Here is a 17,504-nt window from a genome sequence, read left to right as displayed (position 1 = left end):
CAACTCCGCACTCTGATTACTCAGCGTCGGCTTATACAGATTATATACAGAGTAATTTAAACAAGCAACACATACAGATATATATCAAGAGAAGGGTTGGAAATTACTCAGCAGTCTTATCCTGATTCGGCCTCACCGCATACGTCCAGTCCCCAGAATCCTTTCGGGCTTTTTCAATCCACTACTGAGCTCTTTAAAAGTAGAGCACAAACCGTTTATAAGCAATTGAGTATGCAAGAGTACCGTCCTCTATTCGTCTACTCAACCCTACTGAGTGCTATAACCAAACACTCAGATTTTCTCTACCACTGAGTACTAAAACCGAGTACTCAGCACCACTCTCTCAATCTTTACAATTGATACAAATTTGTTCTTTCTAGATGAAGAACACTTTAGATGAATACAAATTCAATCTAGACTTTTACACAGAGATAGGATTTGGGTGTAAGTATTTGCTTTTCTTGTTTGTATGTGCTTGTATGTATTGTTTTTCTTTTTGTACTTCTGCAAAGGATCCAAGTGATGAACTTGTCCTTTTATAGTGAAATCTGATGCTTCAATCATTTGAATTCGGATGTATCCGTTGAATTCAAACGGTCTTCTTGCGTCATTCATTGGTCAGCATACAGATTTGCAGGCCAATCCTGTCGTTTGAAATTAGCAGGCGTTAAGCTTGTCTTCTTCCGCCAGGTTCATCTTCTAGCGTCAGTTTCGTCTTTTAGCCAAATGCCAGTTGACCCATGCATCTCGAAAAGGTGTCTTGGGTAATTCTAAGGCTTCTAAATTGGCGCAGATCTTTGTCGGATTTTGTCTTTTAGTTAGCGGATCATGGGCGCTGTCCTGATGAACACTCAGCTTGACTTAATAGACGTTGCCTTCGATCTTTATCTTTGGCAAGGCTGAGTTACGTTCTACTCAGCTTCTTCGGTCAGCTTCGTCTTCAAGCGTTTGTTATGAAGAAGACTTTTCTTCTATTATGCTGAGTTGTGTTTTACTCAGCTTCTGTTGCTCATGCTGACTTCGTTCTGTCTTACTTTTTATTTCTGTTCTCATTTATAATTATACTCAACATTGAACAAACATATTAGTACAATTAAATCAAAGCACTTAAATTTAATTGTCTTAATCATGAGATTAACTTAAATAATTTTATCAAATCAAAATCATATGGAAAGGTGTTTCAACACTCTTAACAAGAGCTTCAAATAAAGGAATAACTTCATTGTCGGCCCTCCAAATAAAAATTCAAATCTTAGGACGAACTTTCAACTCATGTAACCTAACTAGTTACACCAGGTTGTAAGTTGTAAAGCCATCTATATGCAATACACATTGAATTATTACCATTATGCTCAAACCTCCAAAACCAACCATCTTGATCGATTGAAGAAAATAAAAGAATGTTAAGAATATTAGCTTGATCCTCAAAATTAAACACATCTCTTATAACATCTACATCCCACCTCCTTTCTTCTATAGTGAAAAGCGAAGAAACATTGGTCATAGGTCGAAGGGGGAATTTTAGTGGTTGGTTTTCCGTTCGGCACCCCAGCAACCAAGGATCCATCTTGGTATGTAAATTGTCACCGCTGCATTTAAAAAAACTACAATCTTTAAAATATCTAGTTTGGTCTTACCTTGGGAATTCTTAAATTCTAGCCCTTGTGTGGCACTCGGAAGGCCAACCTTTGTAAACACGAAGACTTTATTAGGGTATGGGGAGATGTAGTGCTTGGATAGCTTTATCCAATAGTACATAGCTTAAGGAAATCATTCTTCTCCATTGCATTGACCTTCTTAATAGCTAGCTCCTGTCATAGACACGCCAGGTCCTATTAGAGTTTGGACTTGGCAACCTCCCCTTCCACCAGCTTCTCCTGAACTCCCTAAACCTTTTAAAACTTGCCTTTAAGATTCACCACCTGTCAATTTTCTTTCTTCTTTTTAGAAGCCTTGACAGCATTGGTGGCTTGTCTAGATAATTACTTCAAAATCACATTGACATGTGGAAGGACTCGAGGAGAGAAAGAAAGAAACGTGGTTGGTGGAGAAGTCAAGGAAAAGAACAATTGCTTAGGAAGAGGGTTTTAAGGGGCTTATCCGAAGAATGTCCCGAATGACACCGAATTTCCTCCCATATTCCATGAAAGAATTTCTTTGCCCTCTTGCATCTTCACGAAGAAGTATTCATGCTTCTAGTTTTTAACTGAAGAGGTCATATTAGAGAAATACTAGAACCCCTTTCAATTTGTTGAAGTAGAAGTGATCTTCTGTTTTGATTCAAATGGCATGAGAGACCATTTTCCTAAACAATAGCCCCATTGTTAAGCCCAAAATATACCTAAATTATCATTAGTATTTACATCAGTTTTGCTTCGAATTCATACTATTTATACCTGTTTAGAATACTTTTACTTTCGAATATGTTTCTTTCTTGCAAGGTACCTAAATATTTGGTAAAATCCAAATAGGAACGAAAAGAGGTTAAAAACAGAATAAAAACCCTACAAAAGGAGTCAAAGCCGACGAAGATCAAACACACCGAAACGAGGACGAGGACGAAGTCAAAGACAACAGAAATTACTCCGTCTCGCGACCGAGAATCCTCCATTCTCGGTCGCGACACGCCTTTTCCAGGCATCTTCTTCCTTTGTTCCGAAGACCAAAAAATCACTTTCTCATTCTCGGCCGAGAATTAATTATTCTCGATAAGATCAGCAGCCTTTGCAGCACAATATACACATGTTTAAATTCCAAGAAACACGTTCGTTCGGGTGGATAAAAACGTCTCTTCACAGAGGGCACGACTCTTCGCAGCGAACACGACACTTCAAACACGGCTCTTCAACGTCTATAAATAAAGAGTTGATTGAGAGTTGAAAGAATAATTAGAGAGTTAGATTTTAAGATTAGTGCAGGAGTTATGCAGAAACTCTGACTCAGAAATGAGTCAGAGATTAGAAGTTTGATTCTGTAAAAAGCAATATGATGTACACACATTGTTTATTAAATAATTACAAACACAGTAGCGTTTAGATTTGTTCATATTAGTTTACATTTTGGTAGTAGCCGACCGTGTCTCTATTACGAAGTTACAGAGAGAAGATTTAGTAGAGGATCCGCCCCGGAGTCTGACAAACTCTAACAAAACCCAAGGAAAGGATTGACAACCCGTTCACTTGCAAGTCGTCGAAAGTTTCCATGCTTCTTGTTCTCTGTAAACTTGTATCAAATTCATACTTCATCTAATAAAGTTCATTCTATTCGATAGATTTTTATGTAGCACTTTGGTAAATGATCCGAAGTGAGTTCCGGTGTTTTCATTAAAACGTAGTTGAATTCAAAATCTTTACAAGGAAACTTTGTTGAACACTTAGGCAAATTGATATCATCACTAGAGTATCAATTTGGTTAAGGTAGCAATCTAACCCGACCGTAGGAGGATTGACTGCAGTTCAAAGCCTTAAAATTAGAGGAATCGATGTTTATTTCATTGTTATAATTTGTACAAAGTTTAAAGTTGTTTTCTTTGCTTAATGCAAACGAATACATTTGTTTACTTTTCTAAAGAACTAAACATTTCTGTTTTGTAAATTTATCCGTAAATCAGAAGTGATTTCTAACATTTGTTATACTCTAATCTAATTCTTATTCTAGCAATTTCAAAACCAAATCCAATTAAACGATTTTCCATATTATAAACCTTAAAAGTAAATTTAACCGATTCAAAATAAGTTTTTGTTAAAAAGCGTTCCCTGTGGGATCGATATCTTTTATTACTACAAGCGTATACCGTGCACTTGCGGAAATCACTCAACACCCATCAAAGAAATACATAGCCCCTAACATATCCAATACACAAAAAGTAATTACACTCATGCGTTAGGATTACTCTGTGCAATGCAGACCCCTAGGTAATTTAGAACATCGTCAATTGGCTCCGACAACAGATAAGAAAAGTCGTTCAACATGTGGATGAGGAAGATGGAAAAATAGAATGTTGGCGGTGTTGGGGTTTAGTGTCCTATAGACAATTGTTGCAGGATACAAACTTAATGTAAATGAATTGTTCTTTATATCATTTGTTTTAATGAGATATATGTTTTATAACTATATAAAGGCAATCCCTTTTAAGCACTAAATAAAGTCTAATAAAAGGAAATCCGTAAGTTTGTTTAAAGTGATTATAAAGTGTTCATACAAGCATGAAGTGAGACAAAACTTTATAATAAACTAATAAACTTAAAACCACCCCAAGTCAAGTGATATGTTTAGGATTGATATATCACTGTTGAGACTTGTATGTAACAATGTCTTCTGTCCGATAGAAAGCTGATCTCACAAGCTTCATATATATAGATATCTGGACAGTTACATAGATCCGATGAAACGTCGTTCATTAGGATTGGGGATCCGATTTGAGATAACATGATGGGTAGATTCATCCTTGTCACCTGTTCATCTCATTCGTATTAATAGGTATAACTAATCCTCAGACTCAAAGGAATGTTAATTGGTCATCCTGAATTACTGAATGTGAGACTTTGATCCTGCGGTCCCACGATCCTTAACAGAGATGACTCTGGGGTGTGAACTGCAAAGGTTGGGTGTCACAGGAGGTAATGTCAGGGTAGTTATACATTGGATTGAGCATTTATCAATCCCGATTAATGGGAGATACATCCAAGGATCGCTTGTGGAAGACTCGACTCTAAATCCTTGCAAGGTGATAGCTTAAGAGTAAGAAATACAGATTTCACTTAACCTATCTATTTGAGTTGACTCGGCCTATACAAGTAAAACGAACGTCTCGCTATATGTGACTTGACATCACCCATAGTCATAAGATTCAGTTCAAGGATGTAGTTGATAAAGGATCGAATTATACTGTAACTAATACGGAAGGGTTAACGACAGAATCAACCTGTCTTCTTAACGGACTCTGGGGGAATGATTACAGACTTGCCAATAACATACTCAGTACATCATTCCGTTATGCAAGGATTAAATATAATTCTTGAAGAAATTAATTTAATAGTTGCATACGGCCAGAAGTAGTAAGAACCTAATGGATCACACATAAGACTTGGAACCAAAAGAGAGATGGATGTCATTAATAGATGGAAGCCCAAATGAGCCCAATAAGGCCCATTCAATTAGGGGTGGCCGAAATTTATATATAATAAATTAGGAAATATTTTAATTCCATTAATCCTAATTTGATTAGGTTTGTGAATTAAATTAATTAAGAGATAATTAAGTTAGGAGTTTTAATTAGATTAATATACTCCTATTATTATCCAATTAGGTTATTTATTATTATCCTATATATATTAGATATATTATAAGATAATAATTGGGAATCCTATTCCGAATTGAATTCCTATTAAGTAACCTATTCCTTTCTAACTAGGGTTTAGATACAAGTTATTATATATACCCCCCTACTACATGAATTTCGACTAAGCCTAATCCCTCCCCTTATTGTGATTTTCGAAACATACAATTAGAGAGAGAAAGTGAATTTGCATCCCCTAGTTCGTGGACAAGAATTCATACGGCTTCCATCGATCGATTAATTTCATCTATCTTTCTTTCTCTTTGATCTTGTGTTGGTTAATTAGAGGCAATCTATTTTGGTTGCATCTCATACGGTTGATTCTAACTTAACCTCACCGTGTTATACTTCGTGCTTGGGAACTCGGAGAAGAACTGTGGGCGCTTCTTTAACAACGGTAGATTGTTCTACAAAAGTTATTCCTTCTTATCCCTCTTTATTTGAAATAACGATTAACAGATCCTATGGTTAAAAGGAAGTAGGCTAAAATTTTTATATTTCCGCTGCTATACCTTAGCCTTAATTTCCTTCAGGCGGACAATGTACCCTATCAACGACTCATGGTACAATGCACTCACTAGTCCCGCAACCATTTGTGTTCATCTTTCAATTTGATAATCCTAGTTGGGTTTATTATAGAGGCAATCTCATTGATCCGAGTGGCTATTTTTGGTTTTATAAAGAGAAACTTTATTTTCCATTTGTGGGAGGTAAAAGGGGAAGAAGAAGGAATTTGAAAAACTTACTAGTTAGAGAATATGAATTAGACTGACGAAACTTGGAATCGCAGAAGGAAGATAAGAAAATGAGAACGGTGAAGTGAGATCTCAACTACTGACACTCTCTTTATAGGGATCAGGGTAACATTTCACATTAGCGAATACACAACTGACACATGTTGCGTTCTCATTAAAGGAAGGACTTTAAGTGAAATGGTATGTTGCTTGGGGAATAGAAAACGCCTGCTTGAGCCTTAAAAGCTAGTCTCGGCTTATGGGGGTTTTGAAAACATAAGTGAAAATAGAAGATCCGGTTGTAGACTTAACCAGATCCTCCTCTCATGTTACTCGAATGGCATATCCAGGCTCTAGAAGCTTTTTCCTCTGTAATGCCGGTTGAAGGAATCTTCTCCTACGTGGATAGCGTTACCCGATAAGTATTGTCGACTTTCTCGACATCTTTTCCTTATAGGAAAACAAAGTTAGTTTAACTCCTATTCAGGAGTGTCCACTCGTATACAAAAAAAAAAAAAAAATCCAAAATCCTTGATATAAAGGTATTTGATCACAACTCTTATGATCTCTCTACGCTTGTTTGCTTTCTCTTTCTAGATTAGGACTAAAGTTTTAGAGTATGAGTATCCCGCGCAGGGGATCCGATAAATAAACATCTTATCACACAAAGTCTTGACAATCACTTCCTTAGTTCAGTCCAAAACATATCATCTGAATCTCTATTATCATAATCTGATCCTTAAACATGCAAAATTCTCTATCATGTTATCATCTATTAATCAAAAAGTTTATTTTGTACTAATAAAGTTTGAAATTGCATCATCCAATCAAAATTAAGTTTAAGGTTGCAATATTTTGTAGACAAATGTCCCTTAAATAACTATTGCGCAAATAAAATAGGATGTATTGATAGGTAGGGGTTGTTTTGTTACTCATTTTTGATCCTATGTTTGTTTTTTCACTTTAAAAATGAGAGTTTTAGATTTTTGATTAGACACCTTCTGTTTGCTTGTTGTAGTAAAAAAGTAGTTTTTATAAAAGCATGGAATCCTTACTTTTTGGAAAAACAAAATTTCTGAAAATGAAACAACAAACCGTAGTAAAAAATAAAAAGTAACAACAAACTGCATGTAAAACAAACAAACCCGTGTATTGAAACAACATTTTTAATGTTTATCCAAAAAGCAAGATTACTATTTAGAATTAAAATCCAAAAAAAACTGGAAATTTCAGATATAGAAAAAGCAAAAGTAAAAGTGTTTGAGTTACGAGGAAGAGGAAGAAGAAGAATGGCAGTGTGATTTTAGTATTTGTCGTTTATGAGATTCTTTTGGGATTTCATATTCTTTAACCAACTTCTTGTCTTTCTCATCACATCATCTTTCTGTCTCTACATTTTCAACAATTTTTTTTCCAAATTTATAAATAAAATAAACTCACACCCAATTTACATGCCCATTTCCAGACTAGGTTTGTATATAAAATTTATAGGATTATTACTCCATTTCCAGATTGATTTTTTTTTGGATAAGACTCCCTACGAAATAATGCAAATATAATTAATTTATAGTTTCCTACATTTGTTTGATTTTTTATAACTATATTAATAACATATATTATGTTTCTGATAGTTTAATAAAAAAAAATTGTAATAAACTTATACGTAGCAAATTTAAGTTTTAGCATTTTTATAATTTTATTTATAATACACTAAATATCTTAGACATAAATGATATTTCGAGGTTTGAAGTGACAGTTAAATCCTAACCAAACCATTTTTTTTTAATTTTTAATAACTTGTGGCTAAAGTTGATCTTCCTTTCAAATGATGGGGTTTAATTTGCATCATTTTATATGTTAGGTTGAATCTACACTTTTCCTAAAATTTAAGGTTAAATTTTACCACTCCTTCAAAAAAAAAAAGGTTAAATTTTACCATTATATATATAAAGTTTGAATTTAAACGAAGGGGATAACCTAAAAAATTAGTCAATAATTATTCGAAGCAAAGATATTGAGATTCTATGTATATAATCGTATCATATTAGCATTAACACCTTATGGATGAAACAATTTTAGACTCAATTTATGATAAAATCTTCCATCAAAAAAAAAAATTTATGATAAAATCTAATAGGACTATTTTCCGTCATTTTTTTGTAATAACTAAAGTTTAGGTAATGGTAGGTCTATCCATTCCCAAAGTCAAGGTAAACCACAGACTTCGAGAAAGTTTTATAGTGAAATTTATGGATTATATATTTTCTATCAATTTAAATTTCATATTTTTGCGCTGGTTATGTGACAATGGTGATCACCTAGGACCAAACATTAGAACTAATATTGTACAAATTTATATGTAAAATTTAATTTGATTCCTCTCAATATTGTAAGGTAAATTTATACTTTAGATGGTTCAGATGTGAAACTAATATCAATTTTGTTTTTTCTTCAAAAAAAATATATATCAATTTTGTTTTATCTAATTAATTATATTTATAATATTATTATTTTGAGATATCAATTGCTGTATGCTTTTTATTCAACTATTGAATTCAATTTTCTAATTATTTAATTGTGTACCAATCAGAGAATGAATAAATTTTCTGGTAGTACTAGAGCCAATTTAATTTTGTTATTATGGTGAAAAAACAATGATAAGTAAATACATGATAAAAATTTTAAAAATAAGCACTATTTTTGTAAAAAATAATCAATATGTTATTTTAAAATTAAGCTAAAATTTAATGTTATTTTTATTAAAAAAGTATATATTTAATACTCTCTTCATTCTATTATATAAAGCCTTATTTTGTTCCAAGAATATGGATAATAGCTTGTGTAGAAGACTGAGTGAGATGTCTGGCATTCCCCTGACTCAATCGTTTGGGAAATACCTTGGGGTCCCTCTTCATAGTGACAGGGTGTCCAAAGCCTCTTTTAAAGACATTTTGGACAAATCTAACGGTTTGTGTGCTAGCTGGAAAGCTAATTCTCTTTCCCTTGCAGGTCGTCTTACTTTAATCCAGTCTATCAACTGCGCTGCTCCAAATCACATCATGCAAGCCTGTAAGCTCCCTGAGCCGGTCCTCAACGACCTTGATAAAATTAATCGGCGTTTTCTGTGGGGAGAGTCTGGGGATGGGAGGAAGATTCACCTGGTCCCTTGGAAGGAAGCCTGCCAGCCTAAGAGCAGGGGGGGTCTTGGTATAAGGCAAGCTAAGGACAATAATAAAGTCCTGTTAATGAAGCTTCTTTGGAGAATGTGGCAATCCCCCTCCTCCCTTTGGGTTCGTCTTCTGTGCGGCAAGTATAGGAAAGATAGAATCTTTGGTGGCCCGAAGGAGAGGGTTGTCAGTTGTTCCTTCCTCTGGAAAGGGCTTAGTGCTGTTTTTGCTGAGTTCTGTACGGGGATTGGCTTGGAGGTGGGTAATGGGAGATCCATTAGTTTCTGGTATGACACATGGATTGGTGACAAACCGTTGATTGAGGTATGCATCGCCCCTCCGCCGAATGATCTCCTCTCCTGGAGAATTGCTGATGTGGTGGACTCGGAGGGAGACTGGATCTGGTCTAAGTTCGACTCCTTTCTTAGCCTGGAGACCCTCCTTAATATTAGAGGTGTGAAGATTAGTAATCAGGAGGAGGATAAGGACAGACACTACTGGGCCTTGACTAATAATGGTTCTTATTCTTGCAAATTGGCCTATGAAGCTTTTACCCCTAATAGGGCTGATCCTCCCTTGGAAATTTGGAAGTCCATTTGGGCCCTCAAAGTCCCCTACCGCATTAGGAGTTTTCTATGGCTGGGAGTCAAAGACAGGCTCCTCACGAATGCAGATAGACACGGAAGACACTTGGCTGTATCTGGTGTCTGTAGCAGATGCAGCGGCCATGTGGAAACCTTGTGCCATGCTTTGAGGGATTGCCCGAATAGTAGAAAGGTTTGGGAAGGGGTCATTCCTCACCACATCCTTCCTTCCTTTATAGGGTTCTCTGATATTGACTGGTTCTCTGAAGGCGTTAATGGGAATTTGTTGGCCAGTATGGAGCACGGGGCTATTCTCTTCGCTATTATTTGTCACCAAATGTGGAAATGGAGGAATGAAGAGTTATTTGCTGAGAAGACTGTCTTTATTCCTGACCTCCGGTTTTACTTCTCGAAAAAACTCTCTGTTATTACAAAGAGTTTTGAAGGAGAGCCCCTGGTTCACCCCTCCCCGGTTAAAGAGGTCCAGTTAGTTGGTTGGAGGAAGCCCAGGGAAGGGGTTGTCAAGTTGAATACGGATGGCTCCTGCCTTAGTAATGACAGAATTGCTGCTGGTGGAGTTCTTCGGGATGCTGGTGGCGCCTGGCTGGCTGGGTTTACCCATAACTTAGGTACGGGCTCCTCCTTTACTGCGGAGCTCTGGGGGATCTTGTCTGGCATTAAACTCGCCATTCGCATGGGTGTTAAAAGACTTTCGGTGGAGTCTGACAATTTGGAGGCTATCAACAGGATTTCGGATAGACAGGCTGTTTGTCTTAAGAGTCAGAATCTCATTAAAGCCATCTTGAGGCTTCGTCCTGCCTTCGATTCTCTTACCTTCTCCCATATTTATAGGGAGCAAAACCGCGTGACGGATCGCTTGGCAGCTGCTGGGCATGGGGGGATGTTAGGTGTTTCTACCATTTCCGTTCCTCCTTCTTTTATGTTACCTTCTCTTCTTGAGGATAGGATTGGGGTCAGTCTTCCTAGACTGATCCCGGGTTAGGTTTTTGTTTGTTTGTTTTTTTTCTTCCCTTCTTACCAAAAAAATCATTACTTATTATAATTATAAATATTTATCATACTTATTTATTATTATTATTATGTGAACCAATATTATTTTTATAAGCTTATTATTTTAATTATTGCTATTTTTAAAAGATTATATTATTATTTCAGTTTTAGTAAAATTCATTTCAATTCAGTAGCATCAATTTAGTTCAGTTTACTTAATTTTAGTAAAAAAAAATAGAGTCTAAGTCATTGTAGGATATTTCACACAAATTAAGAAATTTAATTAATATAGAGTCTAATTAATAAATTTATATTCTTAACTAATTTTTTCTCTCTCTCATGCAATGTTTGTAGAATAAACATTGGAATGTTTAAAAACACGTAAAGCAAGATAAAAATTTAATGCTTAAATTTTTGTAAAACTAGAACGACTTATATTTAGAAAAAAAAAAACTAAATTGCTAGAATGACTTATATACTAACCCTAACATTGATATGTTAAGTCAGTTTGAGAAATAATTCATCAATCTGTTTTATGATCATGAATTTTGTAATCTCCACTGCACATGTGCGTCGTTTTAATCAGTAATAGATCACAAACATATATACACATGAAAAAAAAATTAAGAAAGAATTTAAAAATTATATCGTGTTTTGTACGAGTTGGACAAAAAAAATTAAAAATCTAAATATCTCGCCAAATTTAAAAATATATCAAACTCTAATTTTGTTTTGAAATTATAAAAAATGCTATTTTTTTAGAACCAAATGATATACAATTGATGCAGAATGTGAGAACAAAATATTTGTATCTTTTAATAATGTTTGAAATTGACTCAATTTGTCAACATTTGGATTCAATTATTTTGGATGCCAATGTTTGGGTAAATCTTACCATTTTAAATCTTAGAAGTAAAATTCTATCTAGTTGTCAACGTTAGAGGTATTTTTACGTCTTATTCCTAAAAAAAATTAAAAGTACACATAAAAAAATATAAAAAAGTATATTTAAAAAAAGTATTATTGGAATTAATAAAAATAAAAATAAAGATAATTAGATTTCAAATATGGATCAAATCAAATAGAATTAGTTTTTTCTGGTTCTGTATCTGATCCATTATTATTTTGATTTGAATGGAAGGCTAGAATCAGAATGCAGACATTACTGAAATATAATTTTTCTTTTTGAACACTTGAAATTATATGAAATAATCATACTGAAAATAATATTTTGTTTTTAGTCAAATGATTAACTTTTATATGAAATAGATCATATTTGTAATTTTTATTTTGAAAATGTCAGAGAAAAAAGTTTTTGTTTTTAAATTTAAACCTGGATAACCTTCTTCAAATTAACTAATTATTGGTAACTTTCTAATTGACAAAATTAGAAATAAGATTTGTCATAACTAAAAATTATTTATGAGATATGTTTTTCCATGTAATTTCCTCAAATTATATCTGCTTTTCGAGGGATGGGTTCGGACCGGACTAGACCAATCCAAACACTTCAATTCTTTGTTTTAAAAACATAATTCAGAGGCCCAACAAGAATCGGACCTGGGCCTTCTAATAAAGAAGAAATATTCACTTCTCAATTCGAATTCCTTCTAATAATCTATCATTGACATTGACATTGATATCTTAAACAAATTTTAATGATTTTTAATTTACATAAAACAAATTTTAATGATTTTCATTTACATAAAACAAAAGGCTAAGGTGCAAAAATACCCTTAACGTTTTGGGTCAGGAGCAATTTTACCCTTAACGTCTAAAATGGTGCAGTTTTACCCCTAACGTTGGAAGCCAAGAGCAATTTTACCCCTAACGTTGATAAATTGGACCAATTTCAGACACTATTATAAAGCAAGATATTTTTGTTCATTATTCTGTGCCAATTGCATAATAATTTGTTCTAAAAAAAGGATTTCATGTTTTTTATAATTTAATAATAGAATTTGAGACTAATATTTATAAATTTGGTGGATTTTTTGAATTTTTTTGTAAAATCCGTACAAAAAGACAGTGTATTTTTTTTATTTTTTTATTTTTTTCACATCCCAACGAATTTTTGTGATTTGTTACTGATAAAATGACACACGTATGAAGTGTAGATAACAAGATTCATGATCGAAAAGACAGCTTGATGAATTATTTCTCAAATTGATCCAATTTATTAACGTTAGGGGTAAAATTGCTCTTGGCTTCGAACGTTAGAGGTAAAATTGCTCCGGACCCAAAACGTTAAGGGTATTTTTTGCACTTTAACCCTAAAACAAATTTGTAATGATTTTTCATTTCATAAAAATAATATAAAATCGGGTCGGACCGGGTTCATTTGGGATTTTAAGATAAATCTCAAACCCAACCTATTTTATGTGCGAATTTAATCGAGCTTTGGCCGAGCCGAGCCAAACATTAAATATGAATATCCAAGCCCAGCCCATGAAGGAAAAATCTGGACGGACTGGGCGGGCCAACAGGTTTATGAACAGGTCTAGTTGGAACTGTAGGAGAGAATATATGAGTTCAAATTATTTATATTAATAGTAATTAGGAAGCAGAAATATCATAACTACTATATTAATATCATAAATACTATTTCAACTTTATCATTAAAATAAATTCATTAATTACACAACCTATATAAATTCCATGAAACAGTTTCATTAATACAAACCTTTAAATTATAAATAGCATCTCATGTTTCATATCAACATTTGAATCTTCATCTCCCATTATTTCTCTTATTCCACTTTTAACTTTGACCACCACCACAAAACAACATCATTATACAATTACAATCATCCATCTTGAATTCTATTGGTCGATTTTCTCGTCTTTTGATAACACATTCAGATGGAGATGTGGATCAACCTGTTTTTCAAAGACTACTAAATTGCCTCAATGGCATCAAGTTATGTCAGTTGAAATAACTGTACTTATGGATAATAAAACTTGGGTTTTGGTGCCTCGACCAATGATAGAAATATTGTGACATGGCAATGGCTTTTTCGTATGAAATGATGATCTGATGGAACCATGGAACGATACAAGGCTCGCTTTGTTGCACGGGAAATAACTTATCAACCTAGCTTAGATTACAAAGGGACGCTTAGTCCGATGGTTAAAGAAACAACAGTTCGCATAATATTTGCTCTTTGCTGCATCTAATAAGTGGTTTATTAATCAACTTTATGTCTCCAATGCTTTTCTCCATGGTAACCTTAATGAAACCATTTATGTGGAGCAACCTCAAGGATTCAAAGACAATGATAATCTGGATCATGTTTGCCTGCTCAAAGAATCATTGTACGGTCTAAAAAAGCACCACATGGATGGTTTGCTCGATTGAAACTTTCTTTACTCCACTTGTCTTTATCAAGTCTCGTGTAGATGATTCTCTCTTTATGCACCATTACAACACGGGCAATACATTCATCTAGTGCTATGTGGCCCCTAGAACTAATCCTTCACTTCTACAACACACCATCTCTTGTATTTAAAGGGATTTTCCAATTCAGAATCTTGGTTATGCATCTATTTTCTCGGGCTCGAAATTTGTTACTCAGCGAATGGTATTCATTTATATCAAACCCGTTATGTTAATGACATTTTGGATCATGTCAAAATGACTCACAACAAGCCTTGTCTAACCTTTATGACCACAACGCCTAACCTGTTAAAAAATGTGAACACTCGCTTAAACACTAGCGATTAGTAGTACAACATTGTTGGTGCTTTACAATATTTAACTCTTACCCGTCCTGATATTGCTTAACTGGTGAACACTAGAAATGAGTCAAAAGGATCTTGCGTTATATTCAAGGAACCTCGACTTATGGTCTTGTGTTTTTTCTCCATCTCGAATTCGTGCCACACACTATTACTCCAACAGTGATTGAGGTGGATGTTCTGATGATCACCTCTCGACGGGTGCCTATTGTATTTATCTCAGCAACAACTTGGTTTCATGGCATACCAAAAAGCAACGTGTTATTGCTGCTTCTATACTGAAAGTGAATTCAAAGTTTTGTTAATGCAACTGCTGAGCTTCTCTGGCTTAACTCCCTTCTTATAGAGATTGGATATCATATGCCTCAACTGGTACAATTATGGTGTGATAATATCGGTGCTATTTATCTCACTGCAAATCCGTTGTTTAATGCATGGACAAAACACATAAAGCTTGACTATCACTTTGTTCAAGAACAAGTTCAACAAGGTTTCATATCTATTCGTTTTATTTTCAGACTGGGTATTATAAGTTTCAAATGTCCTAACCAAGCCTCTCTCAAGTACTCGTTTTCAAATCCTTCTTCATCGACTCAAACTAGTAGGAGTAACAATATAAATGTAAAGCAAAAACTTAGATCTCTCAAGTTATGAACTTTATAATTGAAACCTGCCGATATTTTTCTATACAAAAAACACAAACACTCTAAAAAAGTACTCCGAAATTTATTTAAATCCATCTTTGTCTTGTAAACATGAACATGATGGTACAATACATATGTCCCTTGATCAATCTCCCTCTTAGACTACTAAAAAAACTATTTACATGATGACATAACAGTCAAGAGGAAGAAAAAAAAAAGCAAAAGAAAGGAGGTAACAGCCAAAGTTACCTCCAAATTGAGTAGTAATTAGTACCCTACAAAACAATTAAAGGATATTACATTCCATTCCATGTAGTTGCCATTAAGAAGAAGCAAATTAACATGGTATGGTAGGTAGTTAAGGTAGTTATTTGTTGATGTAAGGAAAAGCAGTTGGCATGAAGGAAGTCCTCTTCACAAAACGACCTTTCATTCTAGGTCTCTTTTCTGCATTCAATTTCCTCACCTCGTACCTTATTTTCTTAGAAAACAACCTATTTCTCCTCTTCTCTTTATACCTTAACACTCTTGCTTCTCTTGCTCCATTGCTCCCTCTTATTGTCCCTCCATATGGATAATGCCCTTCCTTACCCCATGCATCCTACACAACAATAACAATAACAAAACAAGGTTCAATCAATGACTTAAAATTATATTATGATCCCGGTTTACCGGACTTTATCAGTAGAAACATGACAATTAGATAACTTATTAAAATACTCTACAATTATCCACTAACGTGAATAAATGATAATAGTAGAAGTGTTAGCTAGGGCTAGTAGAAAGAGAAGTAGTACCATGAAATGAGGCAAGCAATCATCAGGATTGAGGTCAGGCCGGGTTCCGGTTGTCCACGGCGAGCCTTGGCTAGCCCAGGCAGTGATAATAGCTTCATAATCTAGCCTTAATAAAGATGAACTCTTTTTAAATTCTCTCTTTTCTCCATTAACATTCATCATTGCATCATCATCGTTATCATTATCATCATCAATCACAGCTACTAAACCCTTATCATCCTCCTCATGATCTTCTCTTGTTAAAACTGGTGAATCATAGTTGAAATTCCAATCCAATAATGATTCTCTTTCTGTACCCCAAACTTGATCCAAATGACAATCTATCATTTCTTCCATCTGTTGTTCATCCTTAACTTTCCCTATCTTGTTGTCTACTACATCCATAAAGAACTTATCATCTTCATCATCTTCTTCTTCTTCTTTACAATCTAACAGTTCCTTGATACCATTATTACAATCCTCATCGAGTCCTTTCCCCAAAAGGTTTTCAACATCTGCAGCAAATTCAGCAAGATCCATATCTGAAGGTAAAAAACCAGGAAGATTATCCAAATCTTCAGATTTATCAAAAACTATCCTCCCCTCTTCATTCCTGATTCCGATTTGATCATGATTCCCGCATAGCTCTGCGTCGAAAGGGTCGAAAACCGGAACCCTATAGAGCAAATCATCTTCATCCTCATCACAGTTTGATTCTTCATTACCAATTTCAGGAACAAGAGGAAGAGGATTATTATGATTATTATAATTCAAAGATACCTTTTTCTCTTCATTTTTGATCAATTGTTGATTGGACTTGTTATGCCTCGGTGTTCTTGCCTTTTTGGTGAACCCTTGGTGCCATGTCGGAGAAAAATCACTGGCTTTAAACGACGCAGTCTCGAGGCGTACCCTTTCGTGGCGGCTAGCTAGCTGATTTGCTGAATGAACTGATTCATCACAGGATTGGCAAAGAAAGGCATCATCGGCTACGCAGAACCACCGTGCTCTCCTCCTGGAACAGCCATCGCAGGCGCGTGCTGTCTTGCCGGAGAGGGCGTTTGCCGTCTTCCGGTGATTGATCATTGATAAATTTGGAGTGAGAAGAAAGAATTGAAAGTGTTAAGAGGAAGTGAGAAGTGAAGAGGTAGAAGAACAGAAACTAACTAACAAAGGAAGTGACCGTTACAAGGACGGAAGAGGTGTGTCTTTAATTTATTTAAAGGGCCCATTTCTGTAATTATTAGCCTAAAAGCAACTTGTGGCGCCTTATCATTCCCATTTCATGAATTCAACTTTTAGTCCTTTATTTTAATATATTATATTCATGATATTTGTTTGGCATTACATCCATTTAGGTCTCTAAGCTAAATCTTCAATATCAATTAGGACCTTAAACTATTAAAATCATTAATAAAAATCATCAATTAAGTTCATATCTTATTCTAAAATCAGAAACTGTGTTTGCTTAATATAGACGGTAATAATTTCTATGTTGGTTCAACATGGGTT

At 34.6% G+C, this 17,504-nt stretch overlaps 1 protein-coding gene across 1 annotated transcript; it reads right to left on the bottom strand.

The window, feature by feature from the left end:
* Window positions 1–15,279: 15,279 nt before the first annotated feature.
* On the bottom strand, window positions 15,280–17,131 carry LOC136217938 (zinc finger protein CONSTANS-LIKE 6-like). Its single transcript, XM_066004644.1, has 2 exons — window positions 16,014–17,131; window positions 15,280–15,817 (listed from the first exon to the last, which is right to left on the bottom strand). Exons 1-2 carry the CDS (start codon window positions 17,076–17,078, stop codon window positions 15,584–15,586), a joined length of 1,299 nt encoding a protein of 432 aa, XP_065860716.1. The 5' UTR covers window positions 17,079–17,131; the 3' UTR covers window positions 15,280–15,583.
* Window positions 17,132–17,504: the final 373 nt, after the last annotated feature.

This window comes from Euphorbia lathyris, chromosome 2, assembly GCF_963576675.1.
Source record: "Euphorbia lathyris chromosome 2, ddEupLath1.1, whole genome shotgun sequence".
In the NCBI taxonomy this organism is placed as follows: Eukaryota; Viridiplantae; Streptophyta; class Magnoliopsida; order Malpighiales; family Euphorbiaceae; genus Euphorbia; species Euphorbia lathyris.
The sequence above is the reverse complement of the archived record's forward strand: the minus strand, read 5'-3'. Positions and strand labels throughout refer to the sequence as shown.

Excerpts from the sequence above, each read along its gene's own strand:
- LOC136217938 (XM_066004644.1), bottom strand. The coding sequence starts at position 17,078 with ATGATCAATCACCGGAAGACGGCAAACGCCCTCTCCGGCAAGACAGCA. Across the intron at positions 15,818-16,013 it reads ATTGCTTGCCTCATTTCATG|GATGCATGGGGTAAGGAAGG; the intron begins GTACTACTTCTC and ends ATTGTTGTGTAG.